The sequence below is a fragment of the Erythrolamprus reginae genome, chromosome 2 (genome assembly GCF_031021105.1).
Source record: "Erythrolamprus reginae isolate rEryReg1 chromosome 2, rEryReg1.hap1, whole genome shotgun sequence".
Lineage (NCBI taxonomy): Eukaryota > Metazoa > Chordata > Lepidosauria > Squamata > Dipsadidae > Erythrolamprus > Erythrolamprus reginae.
The window spans coordinates 273,977,713-273,994,227 of NC_091951.1; the positions used below are offsets into that span (position 1 = coordinate 273,977,713).

The following is a 16,515-nucleotide window of genomic DNA, read 5'->3' on the forward strand; positions in this document are numbered from 1 at the left end:
CATCATGGATTACATAGCATTTATTCTGAACGCTAGTTGATGGAAAACCCACTTCCGTATTTCCTGGGTTTTTGACACTACCTCATTTCTTTCTAAGGTTGCCTTGGTTCTACTTTTTTAAAGGCTTAAATGCTTTTGCAAGTGACACTTGGCGTCATTTAACATTTTAGTTCAATCGGTTGTTCACAGAACTTCAATTTCAAATGTTACAAGGTATTCAGGGAGCTCAGAGCTCTAAGTACCATATTTTTTCAGAATATAAGATGCACGGAGTATAAGATCCATCTTAATTTTTTGGCGGGTGGAAATACGGAAAAGAATCTGCCTACCAGTAATTCATCTGGCTAGTGTCCTAAGTCTGGTCAGCTTCAGCACATTATTTTATCCCCTGGTCAGGGCCTTTTTCGGAGGGAGTAACGATGAAAACAAGCCTGCAAAGACTTAGGGCTGGGAAAGAAAACTTTCTTCGGAGGGAGGAGGAATGAAAAAATCCTGCAAGCCCGGAAGATCATTAGCACCTCGTTAATGTTGTGGTTGGCTCATGGCCAGGTCCTCTGGTGACAGATTTTGAACCAGGTGAGCCAGGTCCGTCGCAGCATCAGAGACCTGTGTGGCTCTCAGAGGGTTCAGACAGTGAGGGGGAAGGAGAGATGGAAGCTGAAGGTGCTGGAGAGATGATGATGATGATGATGATGATGATGATGATTATTATTATTATTATTTATTAGATTTGTATGCCGCCCCTCTCCGAAGACTCGGAGCAGCTCACAACAACAAAACAGTACAAATCCAATGATTAAAAACAATTAAAAACCCTTAATATAAAAAACAGTCATACATCTCAGACAAACTATACATAAAATGGAAATGGCCCAAGGGAATCAATTTCCCCATGCCTGACGGCAGAGGTGGGTTTTAAGGAGTTTGTAAAAGGCAAGGAGGGTGGGGGCAATCCTAATCTCCAGGGGGAGTTGATTCCAGAGGGTCGGGGCTGCCACAGAGAAGGCTCTTCCCCTGGGTCCTGCCAGACGACATTGTTTTGTCGACGGGACCTGGAGGAGGCCAACTCTGTGGGACCTAACCGGTTGCTGGGATTCGTGCGGCAGAAGGCGGTCCCGGAGATATTCTGGTCCGATGTCATAAAGGGCTTTATAGGTCATAACCAACACCATATAGATAGAAATAGAGGTGGAGGCCCCTGCAGTGTCTGTGGAACCATCAGTTAGAGCCTCATCTGGGTCATATGAGGAGGGAGTTATTAATGACCCCATCCTCAATGTGCAGGTGCACAGGATTATGGGATGACAGGAGCAGCTGCACAGATGCAGAAGAAGATCCTAATCATAGCTGAGAGTAATTAGAGAATTCTGCAGCAGGTTTAAAAAGGGAGGTTTTGTGGGAGTGTGCTTTGCAGGAGTTATCGTTCATGGTTTAACAGAGAAAAAGAAACAGATCTGGAGTTTTGTCTCTAAACCAACATCTTGCATCCTCGGAAAAACCCAGTCTTTCGACAATTGTGCTTTGAAAGACTGTAGCTCTTGAAACAAAGAGTAAGTACCTGTGCTGCAGCCCAGTTTGGAGGCATTCTTTAAAAACCTTGGGGGGGGGGGTTGAGACATTCATTATTGGCTTTGCAGATAACCCTGACCTTTTGGTCATAAACAGACATTCCTCTGCTGTCATTGCAGCTCTCAGCCAATTTGTAAAGCAATATATTTTGTGTTTTGGAAACCTCCAGGCTCTGTGTGTGATTTTGTCTTTCCTTGCTGCTCATCCAGCCCGTCAGGCTTTAGTTAGGGCTGGAAAAACTTTTTCGGAGGGAGTAGCAATGAAAACAAGTCTGCAAGCTGGGAAGAGGAAGATCATTAGTTCCTCGTTAGGTCTGAAAAAACATTACGTTAGAAGTATAAGACGCACACAAATTTTCAGCCTCTTTTTTTTGGGGGGGGGGGAAGATGTGACTTATACTCTGAAAATATGGTACATAAATGTCATAACATGCCTGTGTCAAGTATGTTTTACTGTGGAATCCTTGATGCTCTCTGAGCTTGGTTATTTGCTTGGAGACATTTCATTACCCAACTAGGTAACTTCATCAATGCGAGTGAGTGTGGGGTTTGCTCCTTCTTTATATACAGTACCTTGCCCTGATTTCTATTGGTTTCACCATGTTAACAAATAGAGCAATGTTTTTATTTTTGATGTATCAATGTATCTCTTTCTTTTAAAAACGTATGTAGAGATGCCCAGCGTTTTGTGGAAAAATTTGAAGGGGCTCTCGGGAAAGGCAAAGGAAAGAAGTTTTACGCATATAAAGTGATGATGATGAAAGTAAGCCTAATTTCTCCTTATTCAAACGATGTGCTCAATGGAAATAGCTTATTACTCCCATCTCCCTAGATGCCTCTTGTAGACTAATAGCTCCATTTTCACGAAGATTGCATTTAGCCTTGTTTTTGTTTTAAAAAGAGCAGTTTTAAAATACTGCAAAGCACCATCCTCATCCTGATTTTTGCAATCAACTTAGAAGACATAGGTGTTCTCAATCTATAATATTTATGAAAAAGAAGGAATAAAGCAAAATAATGATAATAAGATATTTTAATAAATAAACTAAACTAAACTAGATCAACAACTGCTTCTTGCAGATGGCAGGGCTTAAACATGTAAAAACATGTAAAATATTAAATATGTAAAAATATGCAGATGATGTAAAACTATTCAACACCACCAACAATGCTACTATTCTTCAAAAAAGGATTTGACTATGTATCAGAATGGTCAAACAAGTGGCAACTTCAAATCTCAATCAACAAATGCTTAGTCTTGCACATTGGCAAAAATAATCAGAAAACAAAATACAAACTAGATGATCACGACCTTGTTGATGATTCATTATTCAGTTAAGGACCTTGGAATACTCATTTCTAATGATTTAAATGTCAGAGTCCACTGCAACAGCATTGCCAAAAAGGCATTAAGCATAGTTAACCTAATCTTGCGTAGCTTCTTCTCTGGTAATATTGTACTTTTAATCAGAGCATATAAGACATTTGCTAGACCAATTCTCCAATACAGCTCATCTGCTGGAACTCACACTTCTTATCAGACATTAATACAATTGAGAATGTCCAGAGATATTTCACAAGAAGAGTCCTCCACTTCTCTGTTTGCAACAGAGTATTTTATGCCACCATACTTGAAATTTTGGGCCTAGAAATTTAGAACTATGCTGCCTTTGATCTAGCCTAAGTGTAGCACACAAAATTTGTTTGTTTGTTTGTTTAATTTTATCTATCTATCTATCTATCTATCTATCTATCTATCTATCTATCTATCTATCTATCTATCTGTCTGTCTATCAGATTTGTATGCCGCCCCTCTACATAGACTCGGGGCGGCTAACAACAATAATAAGACAATATAAACAAATCTAATATTTAAGTTTAAGTTAAATTAAAAAAACCCTAATTTGAGAAACCAATCATACATACAGACATACCAAGCATAAATTTTATAAGCCTAGGGGGAAGGGAATATCTCAATTCCCCCATGCCTGACGACAGAGGTGGGTTTTAAGGAGCTTACGAAAGGCAAGGAGGGTGGGGGCAATTCTGATCTCTGGGGGGAGTTGGTTCCAGAGGGTTGGGGCCGCCACAGAGAAGGCTCTTCCCCTGGGTCCCGCCAGATGGCATTGTTTAGTTGACGGGACCCAGAGAAGGCCAACTCTGTGGGACCTAACTGGCCGCTGGGATTCGTGTGGCAGAAGGCGGTCCCGGAGATATTCTGGTCCGATGCCAGAAATATCTGCTACCTGTCAATAACTACTTCATCTTCAACCACAATCATACAGGAGCACACAATAGTATCTATAAACATAATGTAAACTGCTTCAAACTTGATTGCAAAAAATACAACTTCAGCAACAGAGTGGTCAATGCCTGAAATACACTACCAGCCTCTGGTATCTTCCCCAAACCTCCAAAACTTTAACCATAGGATAGACTATCTACCATTGACCTCACCTCATTTCTAAGAGGTCTGTAAGGGTGTGTGCATAAACACAAGCATGCCTACCATACCTGTCCAAATGTCCCCATGTATTCGTAAACATCTCATGTACTCATAAACATGCTTACACATCTTATGTATACACAATCATAATTATGTTTTGTCTATAATCATATATACACTTGACAAAATAAATAAATAAAATAAAAATAAATATTAGCATATTAAATTCTGATGATGTTTCAGTAAAATCTCTCTGCAAATAGTACAACAAAGAAGTGTGCAAAGTATTTATTATTATTATTATTATTATTATTATTATTATTATTATTATTATTAATTTATTTATTTAGATTTGTATGCCGCCCCTCTCCGCAGACTCGGGGCGGCTCACAACAAAGTGAAAAAACAATTTACAACAAATCTAAATTTCTATTAAAAACATTTAAAAACCCCATTTTCTAAACACACGTACATACACACATACCATTCATAAATTGTATATGCCCAGGGGAGATGTCTCAGTTCCCCCATGCCTGATGACACAGGTGGGTCTTAAGGAGCTTACGAAAGGCAAGGAGAGTAGGGGCAGTTCTAATCTCCGGGGGGAGTTGGTTCCAGAGGGTCAGGGCCACCACAGAGAAGGCTCTTCCCCTGGGGCCCGCCAACCGACATTGTTTAGTTGACGGGACCCGGAGAAGACCCACTCTGTGGGACCTAATTGGTCGCTGGGATTCGTGCGGCAGCAGGCGGTGATGAAGATCACTGACATTAGGTACATCAATATGTATTTAGAACTGCAGTTTTAAGTACATTCATCCAGAGTAAATTAGCTAGGAACTAAGAAAAGAAATGTTTACAAAATAAAGTGGATTAAGCTACATAGTTCAAATGTTTGATAGAGGCACAGCTCTATGTGGTTTACAGTGATGGATGAAAGGTATTACAGTATTATTATTAGGATACTTTATTGTCACTTTGAATGTACACTAATCGGCATACATTAAAATGATATTATGTTGCATACAGGTCTCAAAGGGTCTCTGCCTCCAATATAAGCACAAACATGACAAGATAAATAAATACATACATACAAAACTATGCATACATCCACATATATTATATGACACATTGAAACAACACAGTCTAGTTCGGATGTATACATGTACGTGGCAAGAGAAACAAATCTTGCAAGACTTATCAGATGGATGGCATAGGGAACAAAGCTCTGTTGGTATTGGTACTGAAAGGGCACAGAAACTGCTTCAGAGGTCTTTCATAATAGCTGAGAAATAGAACTTTGAGATCAGTGTTTCCCAACCTTGGCAACTTGAAGATATTTGGACTTCAACTCCCAGAATTCCCCAGCCAGCGAATGCTGACTGGGGAATTCTGGGAGTTAAAGTCCAGATATCTTTAAGTTGCCAAGGTTGGGAAACACTGTTTTAGATAACAGATAGTCCTCAACTTACAATTATTCATTTAGTGACTGTTCAAAGTTACAATGATACTGAAAAATGTGACTTATAACCACTTTTCACTGGCACAACATTAGCAGCATTCCTATGATCAAAATTTAGATGCTTGGCAACTGGTTCATGTTTGTGACCATTGCTGTGTCCCTAGGTCAAGTGATCACCTTTTGCGACCTTCTTACATGCAAAGTCAATGGGGAAACTGGATTCACTTAACAACTGGGTTACCAACGTATCAACTGCAGTGATCCACTTAACAACTGTGGCAAAAAAGGTCGTAAAAATGGGGCAAAACTCACTTACTGTCTTGCTTAACCATAGAACTAATGGGCTCCATTGTGGTCATAAGTTGAAGACTACCTGTACACAGATAGGTTGAAACTATTTGTATTATATTTCTAATTAATACGGCAGCTTGCTTTGGTGAGGTGTCCAGTTTTTATTCTCAAAGAAACAGAAATGGACAGAGGTGATAGAGACATCACTACCTCTGATTCTATGCTGTCAGGTCGAAGCCATCATTTTTATTTTTTATTTTATTTTTTTGTCCAATACACAAATACATAGGAAGAAATGTGGAGGGTAGAGCATTTTGTTGGTTGATATTTGAAGTTGCCAGGTGTTAGACCAGTTTGAGACAAAGTCCAGCTCTTTTTGGAGAGTGAGTGTGTTATCAGTGGTGTTGAAAAGTTTCACATCATTCGGCAAAAATAACACAGTTGCTTTCGATATGGTCACAGAGGTCATTAATGTAGAGAATGAAGAGAGTAGGACCTAGTATGCTTCCCTGGGGAACGCCGCTTATGACATGGGTGGGGGTGGAGATGGTGCTACCAATTTTGACAATTTGTTGCCTGTTTGACAGGAATGCGGTAATCCAGTTGAGGAGGAGTCCTGAGATGCCATAGGATTTGAGTTTTAGGAGTAGTTTGTCGTGGACCACTGAGTCGAAGGCTTTGCAAAAGTCTTTGGCCTTCCACAAGTAGAATAGTATTGTGGGAATTGGAGAGAGGTGGTTGCATGTGAGGCAAAGACACTAGCCACAACACATTCTTTCCAGAGGTTTCAAGGTCATCCTTTGTTCAGCACCAGCGAGTAGTATAGGGGAGGATCATGGACTTTGAGAGAACTGGAACTTGTGTGGGGACAAGGGATGAACCTTAACCTGGGTGGAGAACTATAGGAAAAGTTGGTATTGGGATAATTACGGTTCGTAATCAACATGGCTCTGTCAATAAATTGGAACTTGGAAGAAAGCCAAGGTTTGGTCTCTGATTTATTTCTCCAATGTTATTTGGAACGCTGACATATTCATTACGGAGATAGGAAGAGAGGTGTATATCTATCATTGCTCCCCTTATTTCCTTTGCTTGCCATTGTTATCCAAATGGGCTGCAGTGCTATGTGATCTTTTTTTTCAGAAATGGATGAAATTTCAGCGGGATTTTGAGAATTTTAAAACAGCCTGCATACCCTGGGAAATGAAAATAAAAGAAATTGAAAGTAAGTGACTGATGCCCTTTCTCTCCATGGCCATTTGGTAAAAATAAGTGGCATGTTGCAGGTTTTTTTCATGCATGATGAAAAAAAAATTAGTTTTCCTGAAAGTATATTCTCTTCCATCAATATTTAAGGAGATGTCCTGTAAAAAAAATCAGACTGTTGCTCCATCCAGCTCAGTATTGTCGCAGAATTGTGTGAGTTGAAGTCCACAAGTTTTAAAATTGCCAAGGTTAGAGAGCCTGGGTTTATACCCATAAAAAGATGTTATTTCTCCACTGCTGATTCCTACCTAAATTGCCTTCTCTTGCCTAAATTTTCTTCTCTTCTCTTCTCTTCTCTTCTCTTCTCTTCTCTTCTCTTCTCTTCTCTTCTCTTCTCTTCCCTTCCCTTCCCTTCCCTTCCCTTCCCTTCCCTTCCCTTCTCTGTACTTTTCAAACAGCCTTGATTCCTGGCAATTGCCTGAATATGTCCCAGCAGTTTTGCTGACAGGATTTCAAAAGTGGGTTTTCCCCCCGAATGCCATCACTCTGGTAAACAACTCATTCCCACTACACTGTCAAATACTTTACTAAGACTGTATTACTATTATTCTGCTCTTCCTTCCTAGTATCTATCTCTTCTCACTTATTACTATAAACATGTTGCTTGTATCTTTCAATTTATATTGTTTTTATGTGTTTCCTAGTACAATTTGATAATTTATTAGTAACCTTGACTATCACTAAGTGTTGTATCTTTTTATCCTTGTTGAATGTAATTTTATTCTCCTTATGTACACTGAGGGGATGTATACCAAAGATAAATCCATTGTGTGTCCAATCACACTTGGTCAATAAAGAATTCTATTCTATCTGTTCTGTTCCGTTGCCATTGCCTGCTTTTTAGGACTGAGAGAGAATAGCTGGTCCAAGGTCACCTAGTTGGCTTTATTTCTAAGATGGGACTTGATTTCTAAGATGGGACTTAAGATGGGATCTCCTATTTGTTTCCAAATTCTGCCCACTTTTTATCATATAAGCCTACTTTTGTACCCTTCTGTGGGCTTATATCAAATGTAATTTTTCCATTTAAACAATCTGTTAAATCCATTTAAACATTTTATCAGGTTTTTCTCTTTTAAATGACAAGGAAAGTTCATTATTTTATCTGTCTTTATCTGAATATTTCACAGGTCATTTTGGCTCTTCGGTTGCGTCTTACTTCATATTTTTGCGATGGATGTATGGAATAAATATAGTTCTGTTCGGGCTGACCTTTGGTCTTGTCATGGTGCCTGAGGTGAGAGCACAATTTCATTTCCATGGACACCTGGTTCTCTCATTTAAATTATGGTAAAGACTCTCTGTTATTTTTGTTTAATTTTAGCACAGTAAGGATTTTTATAGCAGTTTAATAAAGCACCAATGTGAAACATTAAAACAATAAATATAACACTGAGTTTGGTGTAAAATTGACAAAGATATTTGAGCAAGATGCACACAGGGAAGAGGAGGGTTTTTATCTTACTCCATTAATCACCTCAAGAATGACATGCCCCTACTTTTGGGGCCTCAGGCCAGTTGGCAGAACCTTCAAGTCCTTTTGGAAGGCCAATTTAGCCTGGGTGGGGGACATAAATTTCAGAGGACAGGAGCTATGGTAGAAAAGGCCCTTCTCCTGGATTCCCTCCAGCCAGAATTCCTTGATTGACAGGGTCCGCAGCATATGGGGAGGAGGGAAATGGACCAATCGGATTGGGGTGAGGCGGTTTCTCAGATAACCTGTGCCTGTACCATGAAAGTCTTTTAAAATAAGAACCAACAGCTTAACTTGAACATGGAAGCAAACTTCAACTAGTACAGTTTGTTCAACAGTGGTGTAATATGGGTCACCCTAGTGGTTCCCAAAACTATCCTGCATTTTACATCTTCCTAATACTCATCAAGAGTAGCCCCATGTAGAGTGCATTGAAATAGTCCGGTGATGGTGAACCTTTTTTGGTTCGCGTGCCAAAAGGGGTGTGTGTGGGTATGCTAGCATGCATTCTCACACTCCTTCTCTCCCCCTACGTGTGCGCACCCTCCTGCACTGCCCTCCGCACATGCACACAGGCCTTTCTAAAGCCTGGTAGGTGAAAATAAAATCCCCCAATGGACAAATCGGAAGTATGGAAAATGCACTTCTGCTTTGCCCATTGTGCTATTTTTTGCATTCTGGGGCTTCACAACGGCAAACTGGAAGTGCGTTTTTCCGTACTTCCGATTTGTTCATTGGGGAGGGGCGTTGCCTTAGGGGCTTTAGGGAAATGGCCCTTCCAAAGGCTGAAAATCAGCTGGCCAGCATGCACACTGGAGCTCAAACACAGCAAAGCCTCACGTGCCCTCCGTTATGGCTCCATGTGCCATCTGAGGCACACATGCCATAGGTTTGCCATCATGGCAATAGTCCAACAGTGAGATGAATTCTTGGTAGACCTTTGATACTTTAAGGCTCAAATCTCCTGTTCCCTAAAACTCCTTGGCTAAAAAAAAAAAGGTGAGGGTTGATGATAGCAATCTTCTTTCCCCCCAATACAAAACCATTATTTATTTATTTATTTATTTATTTATTTATTTATTTATTTATTCATTCATTCATTCATTCATTCATTCATTCATTCATTCATTCATTCATTCATTCACTTACTTACTTATTTATTTACTTATTTACTTATTTACTTATTTACTTATTTACTTATTTACTCACTCACTCACTCACTCACTCACTCACTCACTCACATTCATTCATTCATTCATTCATTTGATTTTTTATGGTCCTCATTTTACCCCCTCGGAAGGATAGAAGGCTGAGTCAACCTTGAGCCGGTGATAAGATTTGAACAGTTAGCTTTAGTGGCCTGCAGTACAGCACTCTACCTGCTGCGCCACCTCAGCTCATTCTAAGACTCACGAATATTTGAGATCATATTGATGTAAATGGAGGAATGATTTTGCAGGTTGAATTTCATATTACATTTCCAGCATGTAACGTTCAATTTCCAACATATTGGAACAATAAAAAATAATTAACCTCAATCGCTCTTGGATTATTGATGTGAATACAATGGGAACCATTCTCCCTGTTTCTGCACGCAGGCATTGATGGGAAAGGCATATGGGTCTTTGCCTAGAAAAACTGTGCCAAGAGCAGAGGAAACAAGTGCTATGAACTTTGCCACTTTGTGGGATTTCAGTGTAAGTAGACAATTTTACAATCATGTGTTACATTACGGCAATCATCTCATTCGCATTATATGGGAAGACACTCAGCTCTTCTGGCCTATCGGCATGCTGCTTAGTAATTTGGGAATTGTGTCCCAACGTTTGGAGCAGGGGTGGGTTCTAACTTACCTCGCTGCTGGTTCTCTTTCTCCTGCATTGCGTGGGCGCACCTCAGGGGGGCGTGCATGCAAGCACAGTGGCAAAACTTTTTGAAAAAAACCAGCCAAAAACAAGATGGCCACTGGATGCACAGTGCTGGAAACTTGGCTTCTGCACATGCTCAGAATAATTTTTTAATTTTTTTTAAAAAAACAAGATGGCGACCACATGCACAGGGCCAGAAACTCTGCACATGCTCAGAAGAAAACAAAAACAATCCATCCAGTTCACTGATGTCATCAGTGAGTCGCTACTGATTTGGACAAACTGGTCGAAACTGGGAGAAACCCACCTTCTGGTTTGGAGAATATTTGACTGGGAAAGACTAGGCAGTGTTGGTTTTATTGCCTTATGGAAAATGTAAAACTGAAACATCGGCAAATTTCTAAGGGTTGCTAGTTCCATATATGATGGTTAACTGAATTTAGCAAAAAACATTCAAAATAATTTTGGGAACAAGAATAAAAATGGTCCCCAATGGGATTCCATGGAACTTTTCCATAATGCCCCAAAATAACAACAACAACCCAGGAATGATTTCTCACAGTTTTCTTATATGAATAATGAAGAGGGAAGATCCCTCACTTCATTTTATATTTATTAAGTTGATGTGCTGTAGAACAGATTCCAGAGACTTCTTCGTGAATTGCTCAAGGACAAATTCATGATGGGAGATTTGCTTCGGGAGCAGAATGACTCTCTTGGATTCATTTTGCCCAGTAATGGGCTGCTGCCCCCACCGGGGTGAAGGGGGGGCACGACTCAGTGGAGGTAGTAAGTTTATGCACTATTTATTGAATACTTAATAGTTTTTTATTGTCCTTCCTTCTCTAGTACCTTAGCATAATCCTTAATTATTTTTAAAATAGGAAATAATTAAATAGTATGTTTATACCCATAAATGCTTTAATCATTTTAATCATTATCTAGAACTGAACATTTATAGCAATTAAAGAAAATGAGCTACTTGCCTAATCTGTTATCATACTGAACCTTGTGGGTTTAGTACAAAACCTTAAAATGTTACTGTGCTCCTCCACAAATAATGCTGTCTATCATTTGTCCTTTTGTGGCTATTCAAATAATGTGGCTTAATCAGCTGAGAGTCCAAGCACTTATTTGAAAACTTATCTTGGTCATTAAACTACTCCCACCCAGTCACATGACCTTTAAGCCACCCACGGTCACATGATTGTCAAGCCACTCCCGCCTGGTCACATGGTTGGCAAGCCACTCCTGCCTGGTCACATGACCATCAAGCCACACCCACAAAATAAGCCACACCCACAGTGTGGCAATAAAATTTTTGGCAGCCCATTACTGAATGTATGTATATATGTGTGTGTGCATGTATTTATTTATTTATGTTTGTGTGTGTGTGTGTCTTCCCAGACAAAAAGAATCAGGACATGTTTCTCATGGCAGCTCTTCTCCAAATGCTTTAGTGGCTAGTAAATACACTAAATAACAGTAATTTTAGTAGCATTGACCATGCGTAATTAATAGACTGGATTTTATCATGGATTTTATCTGTTACTTATCATTTTATCCTACAATCTTTAGTTATGTTTTACTAAGTGTTTTTATTTGTTTTGGTCTATGATTGCAATAATAAATTTGATTTGATAAATAACAGTACAATCCCAGGAAAATCAGTCTTGCACACTATTCACACCATTACTAATACGTTGTTTTCTGTAAAACAGATACTGATTTCAGTACATTTGAAAGTCATATATTACAATGTAGAGCTTGAGGGATTCCTCCAGGCCAAATTCAGTAATCCTGGTGTTAACAATCAGAAGAAATTTTCATCCAACCATACAAAGTTGTCACTAAAAAAAATAAATAAACAACTTTTTAAAAATGCTGATTCATGAATCGAGTAGAAAGGCACTGGAAAGATTTTATAAATTTGTTTGATATATGGTTTTTTGCCACTTTTAATTTTTTTAAAATTCCCTTTTCTCTTTATATTAGTTTATATTTTAATGTTGGATGTTGTAGTTTAATAAAGTTATTATATATTTAAGAAGGAAACTGATAGAAAGAAAATATAATGAGAAGGAGCTGCCCACAAGAATGAAATAGCCATAGGAAGTTTACATTAAAGGTATGTAGTATCCCAGGGAAGTCATGAAGTTGTGACAGCCAGATAGTGTAATGGTGAAAATGCTGGCCTAGAAACCAGAAGATTGTGAGTTCTAATCCTGCTTTAAGCATGAAAGCCAGCTGTTTTTGAGCCAATTACTCTCTCTTCTCAGCCTGATCCACCAAACACATTGTTGCTGTGAGGAAAAATAGGAGGAGGAAGGGATATTGCACATATTTGCCACATTGAGTTGATTAAAATATGTTAAAATTTTGGGATGAAAAATTAATTAAAATTATATATATAATCCCGTGTAGGATTTAGAAATTTCTGGCAACGTTTCGACAAGGTCCCACTCGTCATCTTCAGGCTGGTGCTTCTGTCCTTGTTCTAGGGCGAACACAGTGAGACCTGAACTGCCTTCCTTCTATAAATACTGGTGGCTGGGTGTGGTTTGATGGCTCAGCAATTGCCTGACATCCAGACATCTGGAAACCTGCCCTCATTAACAAACGTATCCCAGCCATAGAAACTGAAACCAGACTCAGAACACACATTGCAAAACAATCAAGTAGCCTGCAAGCTCCAACTACACAGGATATCACGCCTAATCCACAATCATTAACTAATCAGCATACCTCAGCTACATCAACGAACCCAGGTGTTACCCCACTGACTCACCAGGAAGTTTCTACACAGCAAGCAATTACCAAGCCATCAAACCACACCCAGCCACCAGTATTTATAGAAGGAAGGCAGCTTAGGTCTCGCTGTGTTCGCCCTAGAACAAGGACAGAAGCACCAGCCTGAAGATGACGAGTGGGACCTCATCGAAACGTCGCCAGAAATTTCCGTCATACATACCAGTATTTATAGAAGGAAGGCAGCTTAGGTCTCACAGTGTTCGCCTTAGAACAAGGACAGAAACACCAGCCTGAAGATGATGAGTGGGACCTCATCGAAACGTCGCCAGAAATGTCCAAATCCTACATGGGAAGAAACCCGAATATACCAAGACCGTCATACCTGTACCCGTGAAAATCTACGAATATATATATATATATATATATATATATATATATATATATATATATATATATATATATATATATACACACATACACATACACACACACAAACACACACACACACACACACACACATACTGCTTTTTTCCTGAGATATATACTTATATATATCTCAGGAAAAAATTATTATTATTGTTATTGTTGTTGTTGTTGTTGTTATTATTATTATTATTATTATTATTATTATTATTATTATTATTCCCCAGTGTTATCAGAATGCTATGGCCTACTCACACAGCATGATAACAGTGGCAGATTTGTCATAATAACCTGAACCACTAAATAATCTGATTGCAGTCTGTGGTAGCGTATTGTGTAAATGCAACAACAGTATCATGGATATGTTTTATAGTAGGATCAAATTGTGCATATAAAGAAAAGTAAAGTAAAAACTTACCAAATATATTGTTTACAAATAATAATTTTATTCATTCAAAGGCTGTAATAGTTACTGCAAGTTAAGTTGTGTTCATACAAATAGTTTTTTTTTTAAATCAAACTGTAAATATACCTATTAAGGTGTTTTATTTTGCTTATAGCTTTTTCTGGAGTGTTTAATCTGTGGACATTCTCGCCTGTTACTCCAACAATAGTCAGCCATCATATGTACATGATATCTAATTAACTATAAAAAAGTTCAAAAATCAAACTCAACAGAAATTGTTTTACAAATTGTTCCCCAGTGTAATCTGATTTATAACTTGTGTACAGTATGTTATGTAAATGTCACAATTGAATGAACCATGGCTGTAGGTAATTTGTGCACCCTCGAATGCCCTATTTTATGTTCCTGGCCAAGACAGAACAAGTACTTACATTAGATGAGGTCAGAATGATTTGACTTTTTCAGAGCATAGCTTAGCCTTAGAGATGCAATATCTGGGCTACCAAAATCTGGATGACCGCTAGAAACCTCCTAGAGTTTGTCTGACGTTTTGCAACAAAGTCTACTAATCATAGCATACCTGTTAAACTGTTGTGAGGCTCATCAGCCAGGCACAGACGGAAGAGTGGAAATGTTGGTGGTTGCTGCCACCCAGTGTCATATATTTCTCCTTTTCTCCTGTCCCTCAAACAATTTATTTTTGGGGGAAAAAACCACACAGGGAATTAGAAAGAAAGCAGAATAAAATTGTGCTGCTTGTTGAAAAATCCACAAGGAAATTGTATTCATCTTCATTGTTGAGTCAGAATCATTGCCTATAAACAATGTTGCCCGGGACTCACACATTATTCTAAGCCAGACCATACATCTATATGATAGTTTTAGAACAATCCAACCACAATTTATCAATGTTAATTAGTTAGCTCATTAGGCTGCTCAACTCTACAACAACTCACAGTAAAATAACTTCATAAGAAAGATTTACAGTAGCATTACATTTATATTTTACTGCAATCTAGTGGAACTAATGGGTTTTTTTGGTTTATGTTTAATATTTGAAAATAGATTACATGCATAGATTAACATTGCTATTAGATCATTCTTATTTGTCAGGACTTACCATCTTTAAATTTACCAACATAAATTTGTTCAAACTGGAAAATAGCAGTAGCATCAGTCTGCCTTTCTCCAAGATTATTGTATTGTACTGTATTGTATTGTTTATAACTTCAGATGCATTTTATTGGTGTGCACCAGATGTGCTTTAATAAAATAGAAATGAATGGAAAGGCAAAATATGGAAACTCTGGAATTACAATGCAACATTTTTAGTTCATCTGAGAACTAGGAGAAGAGGGCAGCAGAGCAGAGGGAAGTAGAGGAACAGAAACGGAACTTTTTTCTTAATGCATAAAAATGTAGAATCCATGTAATGCTCAAGCAACCATGTTCTTCAGGCAAGTCTGTCATTGATTGATTGATAATGTTGGTGTTTGTTGGCATGTCTCGGTATAGCTAGGCTATGAGACCTTTGACATACACTGAGCAGAGAATCTTAACAGAGTGTGGATGTGTGGTAAAGCCAAAGAAAAAGACACAGACTTAGTTAGGCTTAATAAGTACTATTTACATATATACAAAATAGAAACAATCCATAACAAGCACTAAGCCATCCAATCTAATAAGCACTAAGCAAATACACTCCCCCCTCAAGGCAAAGCAAAAGTGAATGAGCGTTGAAACATCATTGAGGGAAGGAGTACTGGCGCCCTCTTATGGCGAACCAGCCCAAAACATTTAAAGTGATAATACAAGAGACTACAATAGGTAGTTTACAATGGCAAACCCTAACAACCATGTACCTTGTACTAACAGTGTTGACCAGTGAAGGACTGCACTTACCTTTGGATGCTGGGACATCTCTGGGCGGGTGGCAAGCGTGGGCGGATGGGCGGTGGTCACGGTCGGGTGGGCAGGGCTCAGGTGCATACCCCCGGCAGTGTTCCCTCTAATTTTTGGGGGGGATGGGTGGAAAAGTATAGTGTCTGAGCGGCAGTCTCTTTGGGACTGGGCGGCACAGAAATAATAAATAAACGAACGAACAAACAAACAAACAAATTAAAAACCCACCCTGTTTTGCCTCAGAGAATTTCAAAATAAAATACTGTACTTTGTGTCTATAACAGTGAGCTCATAATAGGGCAACTCTATCAATATCAAAATGCCACTTAAATAGTTGAGCTAGTTTCAAACTAGATTTTGATTTCCTTTCTCTCTTCCTTACTCCCATTCTTTTTCTTTCTCTTTTCCTTCCTCTCTTTTTTCTATCTGTTTCTCTCTCTTCCTCTCTTCCTCTCTTTCACCTTCCCTCTCACTCTTTCCCTCTCGGCTTCTGGGCAGGTTTGGAAAACTCTGAGTTGATGATGATTTTTAAGTGAGCGATTGCTCACTGCTCAGCTTAGAGGGAACTATGACCCCCGGCTGCTGGTCAGCTGGAGCTGCACACACAACTCCATTTCCACTACCCAGACGGCATCCTCCCCACATCCAGGCAACAACCCTT

General features: G+C 39.0%; 1 protein-coding gene across 1 annotated transcript in view; it reads left to right on the forward strand.

The window, feature by feature from the left end:
- Window positions 1-16,515, forward strand: part of TMC1 (transmembrane channel like 1) — a 142,984-nt gene that overhangs the window by 72,198 nt on the left and 54,271 nt on the right. The window contains exons 8-11 of the mRNA XM_070736891.1: window positions 2,241-2,331; window positions 6,908-6,989; window positions 8,161-8,267; window positions 10,103-10,201. Coding sequence (XP_070592992.1) covers window positions 2,241-2,331; window positions 6,908-6,989; window positions 8,161-8,267; window positions 10,103-10,201 — 379 coding nt within the window. The remainder of the gene's footprint in view (window positions 1-2,240; window positions 2,332-6,907; window positions 6,990-8,160; window positions 8,268-10,102; window positions 10,202-16,515) is intronic.